At 40.1% G+C, this 19,330-nt stretch overlaps 1 protein-coding gene and 1 pseudogene across 1 annotated transcript in view; both read left to right on the forward strand.

The window, feature by feature from the left end:
* Positions 1 to 19,330, forward strand: part of cfap54 (cilia and flagella associated 54) — a 527,984-nt gene that overhangs the window by 459,188 nt on the left and 49,466 nt on the right. The window contains exons 62-63 of the mRNA XM_087999737.1: positions 11,632 to 11,773; positions 18,992 to 19,195. Of these exons, the coding sequence (XP_087855863.1) occupies positions 11,632 to 11,773; positions 18,992 to 19,195 (346 nt within the window). The remainder of the gene's footprint in view (positions 1 to 11,631; positions 11,774 to 18,991; positions 19,196 to 19,330) is intronic.
* LOC148145907 (uncharacterized) lies at positions 7,236 to 10,317 on the forward strand (annotated as a pseudogene).

Here is a 19,330-nt window from a genome sequence, read left to right on the forward strand (position 1 = left end):
AGTTTGTCCAACCTCTTCTTTATAGTAAATACAATTGAATCCAGGCACCATCCTGATGTCTTTTGTTTTGTACCCGCTCCTAAGCCTCCACATCCTTCCAAAAGTGTGGCGATCAGAATTGTGCACAATATTCTGTATGTTGCCAAACTAAAGACTTATACAGCTGCAACAGGATTTGCCAGCTTCAATTGCCCCACCAATGAAGGCAAGCATGCCATACATTTTTCTTTCCCCATCTTCACCATTTGTGTTGCCATTTTCAGGGAGCTATGGACTTGTTCCTTAATGCCATCTGCCATTTCCCTGTCCAGATTTCCAGCTGATCTATATCCTGCTGTAACCTTTGATAACTTCCTCACTATCCACAAATCCATCAATCTTCAGGTCATCGGAAAACTTACTAATCAGACCACCTATTCTTTTTGGCTAAATCATCTATTTAAACAAACAGAGGTCCCAGCGAAATACCATTGGTCACAGACCTCCAGTCATAAAAACATCCCTCCATAACAATCCACTATCTCCTATGACTGAAATAATTTTGGATCCAACTTGCCAACCCATAATGATTCCATAAGAATAAATCTTCCGGGCCAGCCTACCATGAAGGACCTTGTCAAATGCTTCAGTGATGTCCATGTAGACAACATCTACTGCTCTACCCTCATCAATCATCTTTGAGTTTTTTTAAGGAAGTGACAAGCAAGTTTGTGAGACGACCTCCCCTACATAAAGTCATGCTGACTATCCCTAATAAGTCCATTCTTCTCCAAAGCAAGTAAATACTATTCATAAGATTCTTCTCAAATAATTTTCTACCACTGATGTAAGACTGTCCAGCCTGTACTTACCTGGATTATCTTTGTTGACCTCTTAAACAAAAGCACATTGGGTATTCTCCAATTTTCTGGGACTTTGGGGTTGTGGCTAAAGAGATTAAAAGATCTTGGTCAAGTCCCGAGCAATCTCCTTCCGTATCCCGGGATAGATCCCATTACACCCTGAGGACTTATTTATCTTAATGTTTTTTAAGACACCTAACATATCCTCCTCCTCAATATTGACATGCCCCAGAATTTCAACACCACCCTCTCTAAACCTATCATTATCATCTCCTTGGTGACCACCAATGTGAAGTATAGAAACTTGTTTGAGAAAAGGAGGTTAGGGGAAAATGGTTTGACTCTAGAAATTTATAGTTAGATATGCAAAATATATGGAGGAATAGGGTAATATTTATGAATTTCAATTTACAATCGAAAACCTGAGAAATCTATAAAGGGTAATTTTTACAATTCATTTCAACATATATTGCAGAACAAGACAGTAAATGCTGTTAGAGAGTTTTGAGAAGATTTGTAGCTCAGTTTGAGTTCTGGATGCAAGTTTGCTCACTGAGTTGGAAGGTTTGTTTTTTGACATTTCATCACCATTCTAGGTAACATCATCAGTGATCATCTGGTGAAGCACTGGTGTTAGTGACCTGCTTTCTAGTTGATCCAATTTCCTTGGATTAGTGATGTCATTTCCTGTTCTTTTTCCCAGCAGGTGGTAAATGGGGATCAAGTCAATGTGTTTGTTGATAGAGTTCCGGTTGGAATGTCATGCTCCTAGGAATTCTCAAGCATCTCTCTGTTTGGCTTGTCTCAACTGTTGTCCCAGTTGAAGTGGTGTCCTTCCTCATCTGTATGTAAGGATACTAGTGAGAGTAGGTCATGCCTTTTTGTGGCTAGTTGATGTTCATGTATCCTGGTGGCTAGTGTTCTGCTTGTTTGTCCAATGTAGAGTCTCTCTGGCCTGATAGTTGGCTCATTCTGATTAGAATAATTTGGTTAGTGTTTAATTACTGACTTTGAATTGCTAAGACACCTGTGTCGCAGTGGATAGAGTTCTACATTTTTTTTATTTTTCTAATTTTCTATTTTTCTAGTCAGCCTGTTCAGAGATGTTGTTATACTACTCTGGAGTGTTGGGACTTGCATCCTGACCCAAGGTCCAGGGATAGGGACACTACCACTGCACCACAAGAGGGTCCTGGACAAAGATCTATTCATGCTGTCGAAGATTCCATTCATTTGCACTGATGTAACTTGATTAGTCTCATGACTTTTAGCTTGCAGGAGTTTATCTAACAAAGGCTTTCTAAACCTAAGATTACAAAATTAAATATTTAAAGTTCTGAATTATTAGAGCTAATTTATTACATGCATAATTCAATCAAGGTTTATTTTATACTGGATTTTCCCCATTTTGCCACCTGTCCCATATTGGAGAAAGTAGGATTTATCAGAATGAAGGCTGCCTTTACAATCAAGTCCATTTTGGATAGCACACAAAGACTCCATAAAAATACAGGCCTGACAGTTTACCCACAGTTATTACGGCTGCTGTTAACCGTTGTCTACGGATATGGCTATCATATATCTTATATCCAGTCCGAAGTGCAATTTTTATGAAGGTAATATTTGTAACAGAACTTCAGAAGAGTTCAGTCGACGGGTCAAAGACAGAGTCTATTTGCTTAAGATTTAAGGAATATTTAGTCAGCTATTATTCCACTGGAATGTGTAGTATAAGCCATGAAAGGTTCAGAAAGGAATGGGAGATAAATTGCAAAATAATTACAGAAAAATCCAAGAGCTAACAGTGGTCAAAATGTCAGATTTAATTATCCTAATATTGATGAGATAGTAACAGGATAAAAAGGGAGGAATTCCTGAAATATACAACAGAACTTTGATTAGTCTATTTCCATCCCAACAAGGAACAAAGTTTTAGCTGATCTAGTTCTGGACAATGAAATGGGTTAAGTGGAGTGTGTTTCAGTTAGGGAGCAGCTATGTACATGGTTATAATCTTTATCAGGTTTACATTAGTTATAATGAATAGAAATTATAGTCAAGCTTAAAAATACTTTAGAATCATATCCAGTATCTCCCAGGTCCTAGGAATGCCATTGAGAATGGTGATCATTACTGGGATTGCAGCCAATTGGAGAGGAAAGTTGGTGATCATAATGGGAGGGGGGTTTAATAGGGCTACCTCAGAAGGTCCTGTTAAATGCATCAAATGGGTGAGGGCTATGGTGCACAACAGAGGGGGAGAAGAAACTTTTGGAAGGGTGGGGAGGGGGAATTAGTGGGCTGTGGGAACAGATATTGAGCAGGCATCTGACAGAACCATGGCCGTTTCATGAAGGAGCCATACTCTTGTTCGTTAATAATTCCAGGATAAATAATTGGCATCATTAAAATCTGGCTCCATCCTTTGCCACGTTGAAGAGTGTGGTGCTGGAAATGCACAGCAGGTCAGGCAGCATCCGAAGAGCAGGTGAATCAAACCTATTCCTGATGAAGGGCATATGCCCGAAACGTCGATTCTCCTGCTCCTCAGCTACTGCTTGATCTCCTGTGCTGTTCCAGCACCACATTGTCGACTCTGGTCTCCAGCATCTACAGTCCTCACTTTCTCCCTCCTTTGCCACCCACATAAAAGATGGTAGTTGGGCAGGAAGTGGCCTTTAAGCAGCAAGGTTAAGGAATAAAGATACATTTTACTTACTTCATTGTTTTTTGAACAAGTGGCTATAGATATTTATAGTTCCCATGTGATCCATCCTGCCATATTGTCTACCCTGGATCATTTACTGCGAAAGCATCTGTAACTCTTCTTTGTTGTCTTGTCTTGATTAGGATCCTCCTTAGTGCGTTACACCCATTAGGTGATGAGTCTTTACACCTCAATCTTTCACCTTATGCCTCTCCTGTAGTGAGAACAGTGATGTGGTACCTGCCAGCGTAATTTCTCTTTCTGCCTTCAATTTCAGATTGAAATCATAACTCTGAAGCCTCAGAGTAACATTTGTTGCCTTCCTGTTCTTGGACTGAAGATCCGTGCTCAGTGATCTGCAGCAAAGATCGGTTGTGGGTGCACTGTTGTTTATCATTTATATAAATGACTTGCATATGAATATAGGAGGAGTGGTTAGTAAATTTGCAGATGACACCAAAATTGATGGTGTAATGGACAATGAAGAAGGTTATCTCAGTATATTGTGACCTTGATCAGATGGGCCTAGGAGTGGCAGATGGACTTTAATTTAGATAAGGCATATCAGGGCAAATCAGACACTTAATGGCAAGATCCTGGGATTGTTGCTGAGCAAAGAGACCATGGGGTGCAGGTTCATAGTTTCTTAAAGGTGGAATGCAGATAGAGTAGTGAAGAAGGCATCTGGTACGCTTGTCTTTATTTGTCAGTGCATTGAGTATAGGAGTTGGGATGTCATGTTGTGGCTGCACAGAATATTCATTAGGCCACTTTTCAATTCTGGTTTCCCTGCTGTGGGAAAGATGTTGCTAGACTTGAAAGGGTGAAGAAAGGATTTACAAGGATATTGCCAGGATTAGAGGGTTTGAGCTAGGGAGGGGGTGAATAGGCTGGGGCTTTCTTCCCTGGAGCTTTGGAGGTTGAGGAGTGACTTCATGGATATTTTATAAAATCATGAGGGGCATGGAAATGGTGAGCAGCCAAGGTCTTTTTCCCAGGGTAGGGAAGTCTAAAACTAGAGGGCATAGGGTTAAGGTGAGTGGGAAAGATTTAAAAGGGATTTGAGGGAAAACCTTTTCAAGCAGAGGGTAGTGCATGAATGGAATGAGCTGCTAGAGGACATGATGGAGGCTGTTACAATAACAACATTTAAAAGGCATCCGGATGGTACATGAATAGAAAGTGTTTAGAGGGATATGAGCCAATGCTGGCAAATAGGATTAGATTAATTTAGATTATTAGGTCGGCATGAACAAGTTGGACCAGAGGATCTGTTTCTGTGCTGTACACCTCCATGACTCTCCATGTTTTCTTCTGCTCTGTGGATTATGATCACTCTACTCTGAACCATCTCCCATAGAGAGATTTGAACTTCTTCCACCTATGTACACTGCCAAATGCTCTCCTGTTATATTAGTACATCTGGTCTCAACTGAGATTCAAGCTTTGGCTGTGAATGTCATCAGCTTTCCTTTTTGCACAAGGACTGCTATCTAAAGAAACATCTGCTTCCAGAAGGACATGTTTCTTCCTGTTGTAGTATAAGACTCATTGAAACAATGCTGTAGCTTTAAGAGGTGTATTTTGGTCTGGTTTCTTTTTGAGAGATTTTTCAGTTCTGTTCTCCAATCTATGAGAAGATAAACCACTTGTGAAGCCTTGGGTTTTATTTTAAAGTTGGAACATTAAGAAGCAAGCTGAGTGGGTGTAGTCAAGCTCCTACCCACAGAAACAGGGATTTTAGGTTTAGCTTTCAGCAGTTGCTGTTGAGGTCTTGATAAGTAGAAGCTTTTTTTTTTTACCCCTCTCAGTTACAGCCAAGAGCTGGGAGTTCTCTTCCTAGGATAGCATGTGAGACAAAATCTGTTTTCTGAATTTACTTTTTGCCAAGTGTGTGCTTGAGATGTTATTATATTGGAACATTTAATTAGTAATAGTTTCTGTATCTATTATTCTGTTAAGTTAATCAAAATTCTTCTTTCTTTTGTTATATTTTGACTATAGTGTTTCGCTTAATGTTGAATACGTTGACCAATCGAATTGCATCTGGAACATAGCACCTAACATTTACCTTTAAAATAAGAAAATGTTAAGGTCTAGGCTACCTTCTTAATATACTTTGAGGGGGTCTCGTCTCATCTATAATGATCCTATCTTGGCACATTATCTTTTTGAGCTTGTTGAAACTTGTCATGTGACCCTAACCACTGATCCTCCACATCATCTTCATCAGCTATCACAGCTTTGCTCTGCAGCCCGATATATGTGGTATAAGACCCTAACGTATAGAAACAGAATGAGGATATTTGGCCTATATAGTCTTCTCCGCCATTCTATCATGGCTGATATATTTCTTAATCCCATTCTCCTGTCTTCTTCCCATAACAATTCATGCCTTTAAGACCTCCGAGCTCTCTCATTTGTCTCCCATCCCTCAGGGCTTCCATCCCAGAGATGTGTTTTGTCTACTTTTCGTTGTATTACACTAAGCACAAATAGATGCAAGAATTTGTACCTTACAAAGGTGGGGTGAATGTTGTCAACAGTGAAGATTCAGTGTCTAATTTCATATTCCAACAGTTATTTCTGGCACTGAACTTGCTGAAAACTTTTGCCCTGCCAGTACTGGTGTGACTTCGTCAGTGTTCAAAGAGCATAATGATTGCCTATTATTGAGATTCAGTTGAGATCTTTTGAATCCAGGCAAAAATTCTTAGCTTCCCAACTGGGTTCCCTCTTACCACACTTACCCAATCTGTAGGCTGTGTCACTTTAGCAATCACTTTCTTTTCTGAATATAGGTTTGCTCGCTGAACTAGAAGATTCATTTTCAGACATTTTGTCACTATACTAGGTCATATCTTCAGTGAGCCTCTGGATGAAGCACTGCTGGTGTTTCCTACTTTCTGTTAATATGTTTGGGTTTCCTTAGGTTGGTGATGTCATTTCCTCTGGTGATGTCATTGCTTGTTCTTTTTCTCAAGGGGTGGTAAATGAGGTCCAAGTCAATGTGTTTGTTGATACTTCCAGTTGGAATGCTTCTAGGAATTCTTGTGCATGTCTCTGTTTGGTTTGTCCTAGGGTGGATGTGTTATCCCAGTCTAAGCGGTGTCCTTCCTTATCTGTATGTAAGGATACTGTGTGTAAGCAGAATGTTTAGAGAAATGATTAATGATGCCCTCAACAGACTCCGTAACTAAAACCAGGAAATTTTGCACCAAAATTATTTCCTCACTCATGCAACAGACCATGGATGGACAGACAGAGTATAACAAGCCATAGATATTAGATAGCGACAAACACAGAAAATGAAAAAGCTAGACCTGCAGAAAAAACTAGACAAACTTACACAAAATAACAACACAGAAGCATGGATAAAAAACTTATCTGACTGACCCTTAACAGACACTGAAAAAGCCATCTTAGTAAGAGGATTAAATTACAACTTCCAAGATGCAGACAAAAAAGATTTCATAGCAGCATTAGAAACAACACTGAAAGAAAACCAATTCACAGAAGAAATCCAGCAAACTATCAGACAGATAGTTGCACTACCATTAAGCAGGAAAAAAGGAAACACACTTCATACACAAGAAAAGAAAGCACTAGAAAGACTAAAAGAAATTTAAACATTGTTATCCTACCTGCAGAAAAAGGACGCTTGACAGTCATTTTAAGTCAAAGAGACTACATTGAAAAAGTGAACGCACTACTTGCAGATACCAACAAGTGGCGATAGTCTTAACCCACAACCAGAGAACCGAATCACAGCCCTACTTAAAAAAACTTCAGAAGTCTGGAGAAATAAATAAGACCGACTTCCAAAAAATGAAACCAGTTGGATCCAACAGACCACGCTTCTACGGATTACCCAAAAATTCACAAACCAGGGGAGCCCCCATCCACTCCACCCAAGAATTCCTGAAGACCATCAAAGACACCAAGATTGAAGAGGATGAAATAATGGTCTCCTTTGACATAACAGCCCTGTTCACATCCATCAACATCAACCTGGCCAAGGAAACACTAACTACACTATTAGAAGACCCAAAGACACATTCACCAAGCACCACCAACTTCTTCAGCAAGGACAGTTTTGTCAAGCCAGTGAACCTTTGCCTTACCACCCACTTCACCTTTAACAATAAAACCTACAGACAAACCAATGGAACACCCATGGGATCTCCGATATCAGGGTTCTTAGCAGAGGCAGTAATGCAGCGTCTCGAACAAGCAGTTCCGCCAAGCATTCAACCCGAACTTTGGGTCCACTACGTGGATGACACCTTTGTCATCACTAAACAAAACAAATTAGAGGTAACCTTCAAGTCCATCAATAATACCTGTACTGGCATAAAATTCACTGAAGATGAGGAAAACAACAATAAACTGCCATTCCTAGATGTCACAGTAGAGCAAACAGCCAACAGGGAACTTCAAACCAGCGTCTACAGGAAAACAAGACATACCGACCAAATATTGAACTACAGAAGCAATCATCCCAACATCCACAAATGAAGCTGCATCAGAGCATTATTTCAACAAGCCACCTCACACTGCAGCAAAGAGGAACTACCCAGAGCAGAGGAAAATCACCTATACAGTGTATTAAAAAAAGAACGGGTACCCAATAAATCAGTCTGCCGATCTCTCAGCAACCAACCATAACAAGCAGACAAAATGTGTCCAGAAACTCTAGCCACACTCCCCTACATCAAAGACATCTTGGAAATGACTGTCAGACTACTCAGACCTCTTGACATCATGGTAGCCCACGAACCCGCCAACACACGAAAACAGCAGCTAATGAATTTGAAAGACCCTATACAAACAAAAAGCAAAACTAATGTCATTACAAAATATTATGCAAGAACTGTAGCAAACACTACATTGGACAAACAGGCAGAAAACTAGACACCAGGATACATAAACACCAACTAGCCACAAAATGACATGACCCTTACATATGGATGGGAAAGAACGCCACTTTGACTGGGACAACACATCCACATCCACAAGCCAAGCAGAGACATGCACGAGAATTCTTAGAAGCATGGCATTCCAACCGAACTCTATCAACAAACACATTGACTTGAATTCCATTTACCATCCCTGAGAAATGACATCACCAACCTAAGGAAACCTAAACATAAATAGAACGCAGGAAACACCAGCAGTGTTTCATCTGGAGGCTCACTGAAGATGTTACCTAGTATGGTGACGAAATGTCTGAAAATGAGCCTTCCAGCTCAGCAAGCAAAACTACATCCAGAACCTCAACCTGAGCTACAAATCTTCTCAATACTCACTAGCTTTCTTTTCTTCTATCTTTTAGTGTTCTCCTACAAATCTTCCTTTAAGTTCTGTTGATACTTCATGTAGGGTTTAGTGCGGGTGTGATAAAGTCCTCAAAACATCCAACTGTTTCATTGAAACATACTGGGTACCTTTTGCATCACATCTTTGAATCTGATTCGAGGTACTTTTCAATGGTGTACTCACTTTATCCCTCAGTGTAATCTCCTTTCCCCTCCATGGTTTACTATGAAAATCTGTGACTCTTCACAATTGCTTAGCTCTGATATATCAAGTAGATCATTCAGTTAATGTTTTTTTGTGTTCCTCTGATTTGGGGTTCTCCTAGCTGTCAAATCCCAGATCACTCAATGTGCTGTTAGCATGACAGTGTACTGTCTCAGAATGCCTTTTCTTGGGTAACCATTTTCTTCAAACAGTCCCTGTGTTCTCCAGTATGTTTTCATCCTAGAGTTCATGTGGGTTTATATCTCACCCTCTTCCTGATCTGAATCATTAAGTGATATTTTTCTTTAGCGGGTTTTGAGAAGATTTGTAGCTCAGGTTGAGCTTCTGGATGTAAGCTTGCTTGCTCATTTTCAGGCATTTTGTTACCTACTAGGTAACATCATCAGTGAGCCTTTGGTGAAGCACTGGTGTTAGTGACCTGCTTTCTATTTATGTGTTTAGGTTTCCTTGGGGGTTGGTGATGTCATTTCCTGTTCTTTTTCTCAGACGGTGGTAAATGGGGTCGAAGTTAATGTGTTTGTTGATAGAGTTCCAGTTGGAATGCCATTCTTCTAGGAATTCTCGTGCGTGTCTCTGTTTGGCTTGTCCTAGGATGTGTTGTCCCAGTCAATGCAGTGTCCTTCTTCATTTGTATGAGGAAGAGACACGCATGAGAATTCCTCAAAGCATGGCATTCCATTCAGAACTCTATGAACAAACATATCGACTTGGACCCAATTTATCACCCTGTGAGAAAAAGAACAGGAAATGACATCACCACAGGAAATGGCATCACCAACCCAAGGAAACCTAAACCCATGAATAGAAAGCAAATCACTAACACCAGTGCTTCACCGGAGGCTCACTGATGATGTTACCTAGTATGGTGACAAAATGTCTGAAAATGAACCTTCCAGCTCAGTGAGCAAACCTACATCCAGATATTTTTCTTTCTTTGGGAACTGCTGCATCCAAACATTTGAAGGAGTTGTATAGTTCTTACGTCTATCGTGTTCCCAAACTCACTGGCATCTTCCAGAGTATGGATGTTTTGGTTTCTTTTCGACTAACTATCACAATCTTTCTTTGTTCCGTCCATCTTTTCCCAGGGATTGTCCTATTGATGAGCTCTGCAGATTGTTTTAAATGTGGGACACTTCCATGTCTTTTTCTCAATCTGGTGTACATTTATTTAGTTGCTATTTAACTGTGTCACCCCTGTTGCCTTTCCTGCAGATTAACTGAAGACCAGTCTTTTAGACAGTCAGTGTTTTCACACCTCTCGTTAGCCTTCATGTGCCCTGACATTGTCTCAGTCTGCAATATTGTGAGTTTGTTCTTTCTCATTAGCACTTTCTGTACTTCAGAGTATGTGTGGCCTCCAAATTAGTTGATCTATTGGTCTTTCACCTTTGCCCTGAAATGTACGTATTTTGATTGCACTTTAATTTTGTTGGAAAGTTGCCAAATAGCTCAGCTAACTCCTGTCTGAAGCCTTGAAATTTATTCCAGTGCATCGAATAATTTCATTTGGGTAAGTACTAAACCTTTCAAAAATCTTGTTTGCGTTGTCCTAATTTGGTTGTAATTTCCCAGCTGTGAAATAAATGTAATGCTTTGTCTCCTGCACACAGAAATATATAGCTAACGCTTTCTTCATTATTAATGCCATTTCTGGAAACTACTGAATGCCAATTGCGATTTAAAAAAAAATCTCAAATATATCTACAGTATTATCAGTTCTCAATTTATTATGGGTGGTACACTATGTTCATTGTAGTGCTGGTCAACATTCTTTATAGTTGATTTTGCATGATGCACTCATGTTTGTTTTCTTTCTGTCTCTGACACCAGTTTGCATCAATTTTGCCAGTCAGTATTATATTTGTTTAAAATGCTTTAGGCTAAACCACTGCTGCCAGTATATTGTGCTTTCTTGTCTTTAGGTTCCCAGATGTTTGACATAATCACATGTAAGACTTGCAAAGCAAAGAGCTCTGTGTCTTTACAGAGTGATTGTCCATAATGCCAAGTGGTACCTGCGTGTGCATAGATTCAGCTTGTGACATCAGCTGGCCACACGAGGCTGGAAGAAGCTTCTGCATATGCACTGCTGATATTACTGCACTTAACCTACTACTGCCTTGCCACTGTTGCTTTCCATTGTTTCAAAATGACTTTTCACTCATCCGTCCTCTTTGTGCCACCTAGAAGTGGCAATCGCAGCTTTGTTTTTAATTTATCTGCTGTAATGTCAGATCAGAAGACTTCCAAAGTTGGTGTTGTGTTCGACAAAACCTGACTCTCAAATGCTTCCATGAATGTGGCTCCATTAGTACACTTATATACTATTAGTTCCCAGTTTGTTAGCTACTAGCTCCATGTTACATAATATGAGGTGATTTTTGAAAAGGTTATCTGTCCTCATGAAGATTGGTGTCAAATGGTAATCGTTAATGCTCCTGTAAATCAACTGCAGATATTTTATTGTACTAAAAGTGCTATGGAAGTAGAAATTGCTATATTTCCACTCATACACAAATGTCATTTGTTGGTTAGGTTGTCAGAGTTCTACGCAACTCCCAAATACTAACTAGAGACAAGGAAATCGGTGAAGAAAGTATAAAACATTTAGTTCAAAAGGAATTGCCTGAATATGTAGTTCTGGATTTTTTGGCATCTTATCAGGATTTTGAAACTGGTAAGAACATTATAAGAAAACCATTGTCTTTTTAAAATGTATGCTTTTAAAATATATATTAAAACATGTGCTGTGTTATTATCATAGAGATCATCCTAAGGCTTGTTTCAATTCTGTCTGTTATTGTACTTTAACTTAACAGGCAGAATATATCAACCTGCAATATGCCAGAAAATGAGTTATTGGAGCATGCTTGATAGAATCACAGGGAGCCAAATTGGGTGTGTTCCCTAGGCACATGCCGCTGTAGGGAACGTTTACCGATAGCATCACCATATTCGGGTAGCTTGACCACAATTGTAAGGACTGTTTTACCAATGGTGGATTGAAACTGTACCTCACGAGCAAGCAGCCTACCAATAGCAGTCCCCTGGTAGGGGAAGAACATTTTAAGCATGGGTAGGGCGCTGTAGGCAAGAAAATTAGTACCCCACAATCCGAATAATACCTTGTACAATTTTCCAAACTGGTACTTCTGCAAATACACAAAAGGGAAAAGAGTAACTTGGGAAAGAATAGGGCCACTTAAAGATCAACAAGGATGTCTATGTGCAAAGCCACAAGAGATGGGTCAGATCTTAAATGGATATTTCATGTCAGTATTTACTGCCGATGTCTTGAAGAGAGTCTGCATTACAGAAGAGGAGGTGGCTGGAAGTCTTAAAATGTATGAATGTAGATAAATCCCCAGGATGTGATGAATATATCCCAGCACTTTGTGGGAGGCTAGGATGGAAATTGCAGGGCTGCTAGCGGAGATATTTGTATCAATGACAGCCACGGGTAAAGTGCCTAAAGATTAGAGGGTTGATAATGTGGCGTCATTATTTAAGAAAGGCTGCAGGGAAATTCTTGGGAACTACAGACTGGTGAGCCTAAGTTGTTCGGGAGATTCTGAGAGACAGGATCTACAGGCATTTGGAGAGGTATATACTGACATGAAATATCCATTGGAGAGGCAATGACTCCAATGGGAGAGTTACTATGGCATAGAATCATGTGGTAAATCATGTCTCATGAGCTTTTTTGAAGGGGTGATCATAAAAGTAGATGAGGGCAGTGCAGTAGATGTTGACAAGGTACCACTCTGTAGGTGGTTGAGTAAGGTTAAATCTCACAGGGATCCAGGGAGAGCTAGCCAATTGGATACAAACTTGGCTTGACCATAGTAGAGAGAGGGTGGTGGGAGAGGATTGTTTTTCAGACTGAAGGCCTGTGACCAGCAGTGTACCACAGGGATCAGTGCTGGGTCCACTGTTATTCATCATTTATATAAATGAGTTCAATGAGAATTTAGGAAGAATAGTGAGTAAATTTGTGGATGACACCAAATTTGATAGTGGACAGTGAAGATGATTTTCTGGGAATGCAGTGAGATCTTGATCAACTGGGCTAGTGGGCTGAGGAATGGCAGATGAAGTTTAATTTAGATAAATGCAAGATGTTGTATTTTAGTAAAGTAAATCAGGGTAGGACTTGTATGGTAGGGCCCTGGGGAGTATTATAGAACAGAGATCTAGTGGTATGGATTCATAGCTCCGTGAAAGTAGAGTCACAGGTAGACAGGTTGGTGAAGAAGGCTTTCGGTATGCTTGCTTTCATTGGTCAAACCATTGAGTGTCGGAATTGGGACGTCTTTTTACAGCTGTACAAGATGTTAGTGAGGCCATTTTTGGAGTACTATGTGCAGTTCTGATTGCCCTACTATGGAAAAGATATTAAACTAGAAAGAGTGCAGAAAAGAAATACTAGGATGCTACCTGGACTCCATGATTTGAGTTATGAGAATAGATTGGGTGTGTTGAAAGTTTTTTTTCCCCTGCTGAGTAGGAAAGGGAGTTGTGACCTTTATATAGGTCTATAAAATCATGAGAAGCATAGATAAGATAGATAATCAGCAGCTTTTTCCCATGCTAGGGGAGTCTAAAATTAGAGGGGCATAGGTTTAAGGCACAGAAGGTGGTGAGTGTTTGGAATGGACTGCCAGAGGTAGTGGTGGAAGCAAGTACAAATTTGTCATTTAAGAAACATTTGGGACAGGTACATGGATGGGATAAGTATGGAGGGATATGGACCAAACACAGGCAAATAGGATTAGTTTAAATTGTGAAAATTGGGTAGCATGGGCAAGTTGGGGCCAAAAGGCATGTGTTCATGCTGTGGACCTTTGACTGTACTTGGCATTGGAATACTTTACAACATTTTCTTGTCTACCAACTGCTAATTTGACTGACATCTCTCAGGCAAAACTGCCAATTGGAATATGAAACCAACTCTTGTGAAGCATCTCAATGAGATGCCATGTTGAGGGAAGGTTTGCTGGCCAATCATACAGTCTGGTGAAATGCATTTCCTGATGAGGTCGGGCCATTTCCCAATTTACCTTGGTTCCCTATTTCTGCTTTAACCTTTTTTGACCTGAAATTGGCTGTCAATATTCCCAATTGTGATCTTTGGACATATGGACTGTGCATATTTCTTGTCACTGCTAGTGAAGAATGCCAGAAATTGAGAGAAAGCATATGGGTGGCACGGTGGTTAGCACTGCTGCCTCACAGCACCAGAGACCCGGGTTCAATTCCCACCTCAGGCGACTAACTGTGTGGAGTTTGCACATTCTCCCCGTGTCTGCGTGGGTTTCCTCCGGGTGCTCTGGTTTCCTCCCACAGTCCAAAAATGTGCAGGTCAAGTGAATTGGCCATGCTAAATTGCCCGTAGTGTTAGGTGCAGGGTTAAATGTAAGGGAATGGGTCTGGGTGGGTGTGCTTCAGCGGGTCGGTGTGGACTTGCTGGGCCGAAGGGCCTGTTTCCATGCTGTAAGTAATCTAATAATGCAACAAAAGCATTTTTTTTAGTATTCTTTTGCAGGATACAGGCATCACTAGCTCGACCAGTATTCAATCCCTAACCCTAATTGCATTTGAGAGGTTCTCAAACTAGTACAGTGCTATACAATTCTTGAACTCAACATTTAATGTCATTACTGTCACTGAATCCCTCACTATCTGTATCCTGCAAGTTACCTTTGAGAGGAAATATTAGAAGTGCAGGTCTGAGGCTAGAAATTGTGTAGTGAGTAACTCAAATTCTGACTCCCCAAAGCCTGTCCACCATCTACAAGGCACACGTCAGGAGTGTAATGGAATATTCCCAACTTGCCTGGATAGGTGCAGCTCCAACAACACTCAAGAAACTGATCACCATCAAGGATAAGGGGTCTGCTCGATTAGTATTATATCCACAAACATCCACTCCCTTCACCATTGCTCAATAGTGTGTACCGTTTCCAAGATTTACTGCATACATTGACCAAGGCTCCATGACAACTTCCAGTTAGAAGGATAAGGACAGCAAATACATGGGAACACCACCACCTTGCTGGGTGGTTCCCCTTGAAACCACCCAGCAATCTGATTTAAAAATATACCACCAGCATTGCCAGAATCCTAGAACTTCCTCTCTAAGGGCATTGTGGGTCTACATTGCACATGGACTGCAGTGTTCAAGAAGGAAGCTCACCATCACCTTATCGAGGGCAAGTGGGCTTGGGAATGGATACCGATGATCAACATGGAAGGTGGTGTTGATACTGTCAGGCCTCTTGGAGTTCAGAGTCAATATTGAGGATTCTCAGGGTCCTTCTCTTCTGAAAGTATAGGACTATACTGCTATTTCAGGCCTGGTTATGTTAATGTCTGGGACCTTGTGTGTAAGGTATGATACAGTGAGAATGATTATGACATGCTGATACTTGTGTAGTCTACAGGACAGCTCACCCAATTTTGATAAAAGCCCCTATATGTTTTTAAGAAGGATTTTGGAGGGTTAATAGTACTGGTTTACCATTGCCATTTTTGATGTCTTGGATATTGCCGGGTTGACCCAGTTACATTCCTATCTTTAGGTATTGTACTGTTTTGATACAACTGTCTAGCTTACGAGGCCTTTTCAGAGTGTACTTAAGATTCAGGTTTCCTTTCCTAAAGGGATGAATAGAGCAGATGGGTTTTTAATTACAATTGACAATGTTGTTAATGGTCACAATTAGGCCATCTTTTAATTCCAGAATTATTCATTGAAATTAAATTCCACCAGTTGCTGTGGTGGGATTTGAACCTACTTAACATTACCACTACATGACTGAATCTCTATTGAATGGATTCAATCCAGTGAATTGATCATATCCATCTCAGCAAACTCACTTGTTTTCATCTTTATGAACATATTTAGAATATTTGATACTTCCAGACTGTATATGCCAAGCTAAACAAAAAATATAAGTTATTCAACTATACAAGTTTAAATTCAAATTAAATCATAGTGAAATATCAATTACTGTGTTAACATAGAAGTTGCATGGAATGCATTGAATTGTATGTGATGAGCTTCCAACTGAGTGAGGCACTATTTACCCCATTGAAAACTATGTATAACAGAAATGTCCATATTGATGAATTCATTACTTGGTACTACAGAAGCAGACCACAAGCAGAATCCTGACATAATTACTGGTGCCATAGAAAATAGGAGCAGATGTGGTCCAATCGGCCCATCAAGCCTGTTCTACAATTCAGTATGATCATGGTTGATCATGTATTTCACCACCATATTCCCATTCTCTTTCCCTACCCCTTGATATCTTTAGCCACTAGAAATCTGTTTAGTTTATTTCTTAAACATATTCTGTGACTTGGTATCCACAGCCCTCTGATAGAGAATTCCACACCTTCTGAGTAAAGACTTTTTAAAATTAGATTCCCTACAGTGTGGAAACAGGCCCTTCAGCCCAACAAGTCCACACCGACCCTCCGAAGAGTAACCCACCCAGTCCTATTTCCTTCTGACTAATGCACCTAACACTGCAGGCAATTTATCATGACCAATTTGCCTGGCCTGCACATCTTTGGACTGTGGGAGGAAACCAGAGTACCGGGAGGAAACCCACGCAGACACGGGGAGAATGTGCAAACTCCACACAGACATTCGTCCGAGAATGGAATCAAACCTGGGTCCCTGGTGCTGTGAGGCACATGCCGCCATTTATCATCTTCTCAATCCAAAAGAGTCTACCTATGTCCTGAGACTGTTAACACTCCAGCCCCACCCAGGCCAAGGTAAATATCAATCTTGTGTCCAGCCCATTAAAGTGTTATACGTTTCAATGAGATCCCTTGTCACTCTTCTAAACTCCAGTGTGTATAAGCCCAGTCAACTCATACCTCACATGACAAACCTGCTATCCTCGGAATTAGTCTGGTGAATTTTCACTGTATTCTTTTTATAGCAAGTTATCTTTTAGTTAAGGAGACCAAAACTGTGCACATTACTCTAGGTATAATCTCATCAAAGTCGTGTACAGCTACAGAAAACACTTTCTTGCTGCTATACTCAAGCCCTCTTGCAATGAAGGCAAACACGCCAATTATCTGCCAGTGAAATCTTAATTTATGATTATAATACAAGGACATTCAGATCCCTTGTACATCAACCTTTCCCAATCAACTACAATTTAAGTAAGACCCTGCCATTCTGTTTTTCCTGCTGAAGTTGACAACTACGTACATGTCCCGCTATGGCAGATAGTAAAATTTGAGTGCAAGAAAAATCTGGAATAAAGAGCTAGCCCAATGGCAGCCATGAAAATAATGCTGTAAAAATCCCATCTGGCTTTCAGATGTACTTTAGGGAAAGAAACTGCTGGCCTTACCTGGTCGGGCCTACAGTAACTCCAGATCCGCAGCAATGTGGTTGACTCTTAATTGCCCTTTGGGTATATAGGACTGGGCAATAAAGACCAGAGACACCCACACCCCAGGACCAAACAAAATTGTCTGTTTACCTTATTATATCTGTGTAGGCCTCATTCCATTTTCTTCCCCTCAGTCCACCGCTGTGTAGATTATAGCAATTGAAGTGCATATCCAAATTGTTATTCAAGGCCCTTACAGTTTCTTTCTCTACCACACAACATGGCAGTAAGCTCCAAACCTCATTACCCTCTGGATGAAAGCATTCTGTTCAATTTCTTTCTAATCCTTCTGCCAATTACTTTAACTTCATGCCCTGGTTATTAATCTCTCCGACAATGGAAATCTCTTTTCCTAACCATGATATCCAGGCCCCTCATAATTTTATACATTTCACTTAATTCTCTCTTCAACTTCCTCCAATTTTCTCTTGTGGCTATAAAATGGCATTCGTAGAAACATCTTCTTAAATATCCTTTATGTCCTGTCTAATCCGAGGACATCTTTCTTGAATGCAGTCATCAGACGTGGACTGCAGCACTTCAAGGAGGCAGCTCATCACCACCTTCTCAAGGGCATTTAGGACAGGTGATAAATGGTGGCCCATTCAGCGATCCGCAAGTCCCAAAAGAGAATTTAAAAATACCACAGTAAACTTTGTTTAACCGGCACTTTATGAATCAGCACTTTTGATAAGCCAACAAAAATTATATACTTCAACTGCTGCAAGGTTTATTTATCTCAATGTAAGTATGCTTATTCAATCAGGGAGCCACATGAAAATATCAACATTTATTCAATTTTAAATTAATTTCTCCTCAAATATCGTAATCTACTGTGATGTCTGAGTCGTCATTTGAGGATGCGAGTGAGAAGGTTGTCTGCCATTAAGTTTTATTTCAGACATTGCAATAATATTTAAGTGATTTATGATTTAAATAAAGTATAATAATGTGTATATCCCCATTACTTACTGTGTATTGTTACATTAATTATGTAGACCTCTTGATTATCTGGAAAGTTTGATCAATTGGCACACTCCTGGTCTTATAGGAGGCGATAATACAAAGTTTACTGTCTATGCAGTATTCCAGCCTTTTTAAAATTATGGGACATGGGTGACACTGGCTAGGTCAGCATTTATTGTCCATCCCTAATTGCCCAGAGGGCAATCAGGAGTCAACCACATTGCTGTGGGTCTGCATTCACATGTAAACCAGACCCTTAACAAATCTAAACTGCCTTTGTAAATGATTTATTTTGTCCATCAGAACAATTTCCAATGGCCTGTACTCCCTTGGTCTGTTCATTCCTCTTATTTTAAGCAACAATGCTTTCGCAAAATTAGTTTGAGAGATTTTACGTAAATTCTTTATAAAATGAAATCAAACATTTACAACAATCAAATTGAGTGCAAAATTTTAATTTGCTTCTTTCATAAAATGTCATTTTGTTGCTCATAACCTTGCAGAAAATGATGAACTTCTGCCAATCTTAACTACCATACAAGGAGAAAAAGTGGAAGAGGAGGAAGAAGGAACCAAACCAGTTGCACCAAATGAACTTCCAAATTTTGTGTCATTTTACAGGAAGATTGCACAATCATTGAACTCTGTCCAGTTTCTCAATTACAATAACCACCTCCGTAGGCTCTATAACATCAATCTACTGCCAAGTAAGATATTTGCAAGTTGTTCTGTGTGTGCTTTGTAATGGACCAGGCCAAATCCCCTCGATATATTTTAAGAAAGTAGCCTAGACCCTAACCTTTTCTTATTTTAAAGGCACATGTGAAGTGGGTGTTCCAGGT

This window comes from Chiloscyllium plagiosum, unplaced genomic scaffold (genome assembly GCF_037043375.1).
Source record: "Chiloscyllium plagiosum isolate Xiang-an unplaced genomic scaffold, Cpla_swu_hap1 HiC_scaffold_23, whole genome shotgun sequence".
NCBI lineage: Eukaryota > Metazoa > Chordata > Chondrichthyes > Orectolobiformes > Hemiscylliidae > Chiloscyllium > Chiloscyllium plagiosum.